General features: G+C 51.2%; 1 protein-coding gene across 1 annotated transcript in view; it reads right to left on the bottom strand.

The window, feature by feature from the left end:
• Positions 1–387: 387 nt before the first annotated feature.
• The window catches only part of unc80 (unc-80 homolog (C. elegans)), a gene marked incomplete at its 3' end in the record, with an annotated part of 166,179 nt that continues 157,062 nt past the window's right edge, over positions 388–9,504 (bottom strand). Inside the window, exons 63-66 of the mRNA XM_080720767.1 lie at positions 4,447–4,552; positions 3,637–3,657; positions 2,303–2,514; positions 388–888 (exon numbers count right to left, since the gene is read on the bottom strand). Of these exons, the coding sequence (XP_080576893.1) occupies positions 388–888; positions 2,303–2,514; positions 3,637–3,657; positions 4,447–4,552 (840 nt within the window). The remainder of the gene's footprint in view (positions 889–2,302; positions 2,515–3,636; positions 3,658–4,446; positions 4,553–9,504) is intronic.

The following is a 9,504-nucleotide window of genomic DNA, read 5'->3' as shown; positions in this document are numbered from 1 at the left end:
CTACAACCGATTATGGATCGGCTATCTTTTGACAAAGACATTTGATAGAGAGTGGAAAAAAAAGACTGTATCAAGTAAGTATATCATAAGTACCTTTTACCAATTATAGAGGATTTAAGTGGTACTGGATATGCAGCTCGGCAAATAAAAGCCGATTTGATCCCAGTGCATGACGGAGGACGATATCACGATAAATTACATCTCCATGATACGATTATTGTGTGTTTGAGTGTTTCTTATCACGATAAACGATAATATCGCTTATCGTGCCATCCCTACTGCTGAGTAGCTACCAGTGGGAAATATCCACTTGGCCGCCCATCCATCCATCCATCCATCCATCCATTCTTCATTCTTCCTTCCATGCATCCATGCATCCGTCTCTTATCAGACATGAGACTCGTCCAGGTCGAGGTCGACGGGCGACAGGGGCAGTGGCGAGCTTCGGGGCACGTGGCGGTGGTGGGAGGAGGTGGCGGGGGTGGGGGCCAGCAGCGGGACCAGCAGGGGGTTCTCCGTCCCGCCGTCCTGCAGCCCGGCGTCACTGTGCAGCAGGAGGGACGTGGTGTCCTCGTCCCCGGGGCTCTGGCGGATCCTCGACGACGGGCCCGGGGCCGATGGCACCGGCGGCGGGGGAGGAGGAGGGGGAGGTGGAGGAGGAGGCCCAGGTGCGGGCGCCGTCCCCAGCACCGGGAGCGGGGGAGGGAGAGGGGAGGCGGTGCGGGACAAGGGGAGAGGGGAACAGGTCCGGGAGAGGGTCAGCGCCGGGGAGCAGGTGCGAGACGGGGGCGTAGGGGTGGAGGCGCGGGAGATGGACGGGGGAGGCGAGAGGCTGGCCCGGAGGCCCCACTGCTCCCTCCTCTCCTTGCTGCCGATGGCCGGAGGTATCTGAGGAGAGCGTTTTTTTTTTTTTTCATTATTATTAACAGTATAGCCCCCAATATCCTAAGGCAGGGGTCTTCCACGTTTTCAGGCCGAGGATCCCTTAGTTGAGATAGAGATGAAGCAGGTACCCCCGCAACCTTTTCGTAGATTCCATATGGTTTCACTGTTTGACTGCACAATCATCAGTGTATTTTGGATTCATGTCAATTTGTGTTTTCAGATATTTAACCACTTGAGCCGTCATTACCTAATACATTTGACCTTTCACTGTGTACTTAGTCTGCTCTTTTTCCCCTCTACACCAAAGCTCTTTGCCGAAAATAGCCGATCTACAAGCTCACAACACCTCGCAGCGGAGGCGTTTTGAGCTTGTAGATCTGCTGTTTTTGGCTAAAGTTCTCTGAATATGGACACTATAGGGTTCAAGTGGTTAATATAAAAAAAGGGGGGGGGAAGTTTCTATCACACAAAGATTTAGAGGGCAATTTAATAATATTCTGAAACAAAAGATATAATGTAATATTCTGAAATAAAATATATAATATATTCTGAAACAAAATACACAATCCCAGATTAGAGGTCCACAATTGGATTGTTTCCTCCTCTTCTATACTGTGTTGTATACTAATGTTTCAGGCCACGTTTAGACGATTCAATCGTTAGTAGGAGGCACTGCAGAGCAAATCATGCAAGTGAAAGATAAAAGATAATAGCATGTTATTCAACAATACCCTAAGCCAGGGCTTCCCAAACATTTTCATTCCTAAAACCCCAAAATAGTCGTAACCCCCTATGTTCCCCCTATTGTAAGATGACATTTTTCAAAAATAGCATGAATGAAAAACAATGTATATTAAAGTATATTCAATCGATATTCAAGCATAGATAGGGTCTTCAATAGGGGGTCCTCAGAGTTACTACAGGGGGTCCTCCAAATCTTTGTGCGATAACTTTTTTTCTCTCCTTTTTTATGTTAACCACTTGAACCCAGAGTTGAACCCCAACGCCCAGAGTTGGAGAACTTTTGCCAAAAATAGCAGATCTACAAGCTCACAACACCTCACGCTGCTACAAGCTCACGCTGCGTTGCGAGCTTGTAGATCGGCTATTTTCGGCAAAGAGCTTTGGTGTAGAGGGGAAAAAGAGCAGACTAAGAACGAAGTGAAAGGTCAAGTTTATTAAGTATTGACGGTTCAAGTGGTTAAATATCTGAAAACACAAATTGACATGAATCCAAAATACAATGATGATTGTGCTCTCAAACAATGAAGCTATATAGAATCTATGATAAGGTTGTGGGGGTCCTTGCTTCATCTCTCTCTCAACTAAAGGGTCCTTGGCCTGAAAACGTTGAAGACCCCTGGAGTGGTAGAAATCAAAGTACCTGGAATAAAGAAAAGAGAGTAACATACAGTACCTGTGTCTTAGCGGGGCTGTGCAGGTCGGCGGTCACTGTGGCCAACGACAAAGCGGACGGGTCCAAGGTGGAGGACTGGGAAGGGGCCGGGCTGGACTTCCTGCTCTCGGGATGAGGGTCCGCGGGACTCGGCGTAGGGGGCTTGGTGGCCCCCCCTGCGGCCCCCTGTTGCCCCCCCTGAGCCTCCGTAAAGGTGACCGATCTCTTTTGGTCTGTGGGAACACAAATGCACACGTCGATGGAGAGAGAGAGAGAGAGAGAGAGAGAGAGCATTGCCACCTAGCGTCTCGTTTTACACAACGTAACGTCACTACCGAGAGAATGGATGCGGGGGGAGGGGGGCAAGAGGGTACACAGGAGGGCAGGTAGGCGAGGCTTGGGGGGGATGCAAGACAGACATGCAGAGCGCCCTACAACAAGAGGTTGAAAAAGTAGGGATGTTCGATATTGGCATTTTTTTTTTGCCCGTATCCGATTTTCTGATATTGTCTAGGGATGGGACGATACGCGATATTATCGCTTATCGTGATAAAAAAACACTCACGATAATCGTATCGTGGAGATATAATTTATCGTGATATCGTCCTCCGTCATGCACTGGGTTCAATTCACCTGTTATTTGCCGAGCTGCATATCCGGTACCACTTAAACCCTCTAGAATTGGTCAAACGGAACTGGAAATAATGTACTTGATACAGCCTTTTTTTCACTCTCTATCAAATGTCTTTGCCAAAAAATAGCCCATCTACGTGAGCTTGTAGATCTGCTCTTTTTTGGCAAATGCTAGGCCCCAGGATAATGGATTTTGATTATCGCGATAATATCGTAAATCGCGATTCCTTTTGTCACAATAATCGTGATATGAAATATTTTCATATCGTCCCATCTCTAATATTGTCCAACTCTTAATTTCCAATGTCAACCGATAACGATCAACGCTGTGTTTTTTTCGCCAAAAGTAAACTAATTGTCAGGTAACATGATCCCATCACATATCAAATCAAATAAAACAGCTATAATATCAATATCCAATATAAATATTGAATAAATCTAACGCAGTGATGTTGTCAGTGAAGTGGAATTGGTTGTATGTATGTGTACACGGTAACACCAACAAGTTCATGCTTCTGCGGTAGCTTTAGGTAATTTATTGTCGAGGTAAAAATAGTATGCATAAAAGCCGATACAGATATTTTACGATCTTACTTTTTTATGCCACTATCTGCCGCTAATATCGAGAAGCCGATAATATCGGACATCCCTATTAAAAAGGGGTGGGGGGCGGGGGGGTAAAGCATCAGGATGGGGGAGGAGGAGAGGGGAGTGCGTCTCACCTTCACAGTCCAACAAAGTTTCTTTATTTTGAAACATAAAAAGGTATAAGACAGAACAGAGTGAGAAGAGTCAGTTTGGTGACAGTCGATACTACAACAACAACAACAACAACAACAACAACGCAAGATCGGAACGAAGACATGTGGTCATGAATGTGGGAGGGGAGGGGTGAGGGTGTCACACACACATCACTTCAAGTCAGCACACTTTTAAACCTGACGCCGATTCTACAAAATGCCTTCTATATCTGTAGTTTTCACACTTTATTTTTTTGAATAGCCATGGGAAAAATCTAAAACGACACAGATGCTTTGCCAAATGGGTTTTAAAAGGCATTTGCCAATGCTATGAAATCCGTTTTAGTTTTTTTTTTGCCAGAAGGGAACTCAGCATTTTATCGAATGTACTGAAGTGATAACAATAACATCCAACGGCTGTTTAGTACACATAAGATGTGATTACATTGAGTTAACATCCCGTTAAAACAACTACACTGACTGGCTTCAGGCTTTCAGCAGACATGTTGATGTGTTGCGTACTTGATATGAGGTGTAGGGATAAATCTAAAAGACATTGTACTTGATCTGCACAATCACACGCAAGCACACCAACATCCGTTTTCATCTTTATGACACGAACATTCTCACTCAAAATCTCACTATCCCTTTTGATCAACCCCCTTGACACACACACACACACACACACACACACACACACACACACACACACAAACACTCAAACACACACACACACACACACACACACACAGAGAGAGAGAGAGAGAGGGAGCTGTGTTGTTGTGCCGTTACCCAGGGGTTTGTTTTTGGGCTGGATACTCCGGCGTGTTGTGGAGAGTCGCGCTCCAGATCGACCGCGGGGCTCCGTCTTTGGGATTGACAGCAGGGGGCGCCGCAACTGCCGGAACAATAAAACAATACCGAGCTTCCGTGAGGCACCGAACTCCAAAAATGTATTATATTACACATAGTGGACAGCTTGTGGGTCTCAATTATGTATTATACAAATGGTTTATTTTCTTAACCTGCTTATAAACCTTTTATAATGTGCACGATGTGTACGGGTCATGCACAGATAATGCACGGATGATGCACCACACATGTGCACGCCATTCACAGCTTTTCAAACCCACAAATCCGGAAATCCATTCAGGCATTCAAAAGATAGAGGCTTTATAGTGTTTATATTATCCTTATCTAAAAAAAAAAATTGAGATAAGGATCTGTGGCCAAATACATATCATTTTGGGGGTCCTTCACATGAAAGGTTTTGAGCACCACTGACATAGAAACATAGGTTTATTTTCGGTCTTCCAGTTCGGTACTCCCTCCTTTGGGTGGCGCTATTGCGTCAGCCTCACAACAGAACGTACTCACGTTAACTCCCGCAGGGCGATCCCTGATTGGCCGGAGGGCTTGTCACTCAAGTTTTACGGTACTGGGTCAGTCCCCCATAAAACCTGTGGCATCCCACAATACTGTCTCTTTTCGCTATCTGCTCCTCAAATGGTACAGCGCGAACGGAATCTCACAGCTCCTGACCTACGTTATTTGTAAGTATATTTCAACCTATTCTAGAAGATATAATCGTCTCGAGGATAACCGAGAGCGACAGCTTAGGACCAGTCCACCGGTCTCGGGACTATTCTTCTCTTCAAATGTTCAACGTAAAGTTTCACAGCACCGCTGTTTCCCTTTGTTGTTAGCTTCACGTTACTTTGCCTAGTGTTAGCTCTTAGCTACCGGCTTCGTTGTTGTTGCTAACGCAGCGCTCAGCTGTTTGTTCCTTGTTGTTAGCTTCACGATAGCCTAGTGTTAGCTCTTAAGCTACCGGCTTCGTTGTTTGTGCTAACGCAGCGCTCAGCTGTTTGTTCCTTGTTGTTAGCTTCACGATAGCCTAGTGTTAGCTCTTAAGCTACCGGCTTCGTTGTTTGTGCTAACGCAGCGCTCAGCTGTTTTTTCCTTGTTGTTAGCTTCACGATAGCCTAGCGTTAGCTCCTAGCTACCGGCTTCGTTGTATTCTGCTAGCTTTGTTATTGTTGGCGTTTGCTGTTTGCTACTGGCCTTGCCTGTGCTCACGCTAATACACGCTTTTCTGCTTTAGACTCTCGAATCTTCTATCGACGCTAAAGTTTTTTGTGTGGACATGACGTCCTCACGCTCCTATGGCCGTTGTGCCAACCTGGCCTGTAGGTTGCTGGTAGCCCCGGACGATCTCCATGGTGCGTGCATCGCCTGCATGGGCTGGCGTCACGCCTTGGATGCCTTAGAGGAAGATCCTCCTGTGTGTTTGGAGTGTCGTGACCTACCTCTAGGTGCGCGTCGGCTCCGCCTGGACACGATCTCCCTTCTCTCCGGCCTCGCCTCTGCTGTGTCCCCGGGCCTCCCTGTAGGCCGGTGCAGCGCTCCTCCAGGCGGCGGCGGCGGCGCCTCCGTTCCGGCCGATGAGGGCGCTTCTCCAGACGGCGGCGCTCCGGCTGACGGCACTGCTCCTCCGGCCGATGGTGGTGCTTCTCCAGCCCACTCCAGGGCTGACAGCTTTTCATCTGAATTCTCCTTCTCTGCCCTCGACCGTCACGACAGCGAGGAAGAGGTTTTTGGGGAAGAGGGGGACTTTTCCCCCACCCAGCAGCCTGATGAGGACGTAGTCCTGATGGAAGAAGGGTCCCCTGTGATCCATCTCCACCCTGATGTTAATGACTCGCCTCTCTCCATCTCTGCTGTGGCCAGGGTTCCGGCAGGCCTCGCTGCCGCCCCGAGCCAAGCAGCTTCTGTTTCCCCTACCACCGCTCAGGCTGGGACTCAAGCAGGCATTGCTGCTTCCCCAGCTCCTGGTGGCACCGAGCCTGTTCCCTCCGCCTTGCCGGAGTCACAGGCCCCCTCTGCTGCCGGCAGTTCGAGTCTGACACAGGCGGCGGCCCTGTCCGCGTCTCAGCTCCCTCCTTCCGGCACCGTAGCAGCTTCAAGTGGCGCCGCTGGCGCCAGCCCTCCCCTTCCCATGGACCCCTGGTCTGTCCTGGAGAGGGCCGCTCGCTTGCAGAACCTCACCGTCCCTGTACGGCAGCAGCCTGCAACTTCTTGCCAACCGCGGCTGGGTGTGGACCGTGCTCCACCCCTGCCGCCTGTCATGGCTTGCCTGCCGGCCATCACTGGCCTACAGCAGGTTTTCCACTCACAAGGATCCGGAAAAACTGGACTTCCCCACGGAGTTCGAGGGGGCGCAGGAGATGGGCGTTCCTAGATGCCCGCACATCAGCCCTGCCTTGGCCTCCATGCTCCAGGCCCGGTTCCTCCATGATAAGCCTGGTGAGCCGAGTCCCTACTCACTGTCGGGTGTCCACCCGCTTCTAGAGGACAAGTGGGAAAGGTTCATGTCCAAGGCCACCCAGGAGGCTTACAGAGCTGATGGACATGCTGTGAGGGCTCTCAATGCCGCGGGCCTGTTGGCGGCCTATGTGAAGCTCCTCCAGAACCCACCGGCCTCTGACCCTCCCCTCGATGTGGCGGCTGAGATCAAGGCCTCACTGGACCTCATGATCGAGCTCAATTTCCATGCCATGGCTTGGGTGGGGCGTTCCATGGACCAGTGTATGCAGATGGAGTCCACCCGCTGGCTGGAGCCCATTGACTGGAAGAAGGATGAAGCGGACAAAAAAGAGCTCCGCAACCTGCCCTCTTCGGGAACGGAGATCATGGCGGGCGGGCTCGCTCTCTTCCAGGCGCGGGCGGCTGCCAGGAGGGAGACCAGGGAGTTGGTGGTCGAGACTGTACCTCCGACACCTGCTGCCCAGTCGTCTCTGCGGTCGACCACCAGGCAGCGTACCCCGCGTTCTATGGTGAAGGTCGTCCAGAGGAACGACTACAGGGACAGGGCTTCGGGATCAAGCTCCAGGTCTTCCTCCAGAGGGGGGTCTCGAGCCCGGACCTATGGGCCCCCTCCTCCTTCCAGGCCCAAGGAAGACCGTCATCAGCAGCGTTCCCAGCCCCGCTCCGCGAAGGGACGCGGAAGGCAGCAGCGTAAATGACTGTTTGCCCAGGGAGGCACGGCCTCCCCAGGGGCCTCTTGCCCCTCACTTAAGGGCGGGTTCTTGTGTGCAGTGTGTTTGTGTTGTGAACCCGCCCGTGTTGTGTGCTGCAAAAATTCTCAATGCTGTAAATTTCGTGCCTTGCCAATCGAAAATACCAGTAAAGAATTGTGTGTTCGATACAAACTGTGTCTTTCTTCCCTGTGCATCTTCTGTTGCAAAGAAAGTTGTATGTGCTCAGCCTCCTCAGGCACCTTCGCTGCCTCAGCTAGTTCCGCACTCACACAGTCTGTACAAGGGTTTGGTTTCTCTGCCTATTCAGGCTCCAGTTCCTTTTCTGCAAGAGCCACTCACACCCAGCTCACATTCCACTCCTCACAAGGTTTTGGTAAACTGCCCACTGCGGCAGCCCAGGGACAACCTGCTAATGCTAAAAACCATGAGTCCTTCCGGGACCTTTCCAGGAATGCTAAGGGTAAAGCGCGCTTCCCCTCAGGTGGTGGAAACGCTTTCTGTAGGCCCGAGTCGGGCAAAGGTAAAGAAAGTGGATCACAGGTGGATTCCTGCTTTGCCTGCGGTGCACCACGCGGCCAGGCCGGCGGCAGCTTCTTCTGGCCACAGCGGACGGCCTACAGTGTCGCGGCCGATAGCTCGGCAGGTGCTGCCAACACATCTTTACGCTCCGCTGGCACCTTGTGCAGATCAGTGGAGGAGGTGCAATCCAAACCATTGGATTTATCGCACTATTACAAGGGGCTACAGAATACAGTTCAAGATGTTGCCCCCGCTTTCCCCCACGGTGAGCTTCACCAGGGCCGAGGGCGAGAACGCCCGCATTCTGGAGGAAGAGATACAGGCCCTTCTCTTGAAGGGGTCTGTACGGGAGGTCCCGTGGAGTCAGCTCCATTTAGGGTTCTACTCCAACTACTTCCTGGTTCCCAAGAAGACGGGAGGGCTGCGGCCCATATTGGACCTCCGCGGTCTCAACCAGTACTTGATGACCTTCAAGTTCAGGATGTTGACCGTTGCCAGCCTGCTTCGAACCGTGAGAGAGAACGATTGGTTCACCTCAATAGATCTGAAGGATGCTTACACGCACGTGACGATCTATCCTCCTCACAGGAAGTTTCTGAGGTTCGCTTTCCAGGGGAGGGTCTACGAGTACGCAGTCCTCCCCTTTGGCCTGTCTCTCAGTCCACGCGTTTTCGTGATGGTTACGAAGGCAGCTATAGAACCTCTCAGGCGGCAGGGGATAAGGATCTCAAACTACATCGACGATTGGCTAATAAGCGCAAGTTCGAGCCAGGAGGTGGCGCTACACACCCGGGTGGTGATAGCGCACCTCGAGTCCTTGGGGTTCGCAGTCAATTACGAAAAAAGTGTGCTGAACCCATCTCAGCGGACCACCTTCCTGGGTGCAGAGTGGGACTCCCGGGAGATGGTCGCCCGCCTCTCTCAGCAGAGGGTGGACAAGTTCTTGTCCCATGCCAGCACCTTCCTTTCCAAGGAGGAGGTCTCCTTCAAGTTGGTGCAGCGGCTCGCGGGCCTGATGGCTTCGGCCGTGGATCTTGTGAGTCTGGGAAGGTTTCACTTGAGGCCTTTCCAGAAATGGATGCTCTCTCTGAACATCCCCTCTTGCCAGGGCGGCACTCTGGTCCGGGTCTCCGAGCGAGCACGGACGGCCCTGAGCCCTTGGCTGGTTCCCGGCTTCCTTCGAAGCGGCGCCAGGCTAGGGGCGGTGATTCACAGGAAGGTAGTCACCACGGACGCCAGTCTTTCGGGTTGGGGTGCAACCCTGGAAGGACGTACGGCGAGGGGACCTTGG

Source organism: Nannobrachium achirus (genome assembly GCF_963921795.1).
Source record: "Nannobrachium achirus genome assembly, chromosome: 24".
NCBI classification, from domain to species: Eukaryota; Metazoa; Chordata; class Actinopteri; order Myctophiformes; family Myctophidae; genus Nannobrachium; species Nannobrachium achirus.
Note: the sequence above shows the minus strand (reverse complement) of the source record. Positions and strands in the feature narration are given on the sequence as shown.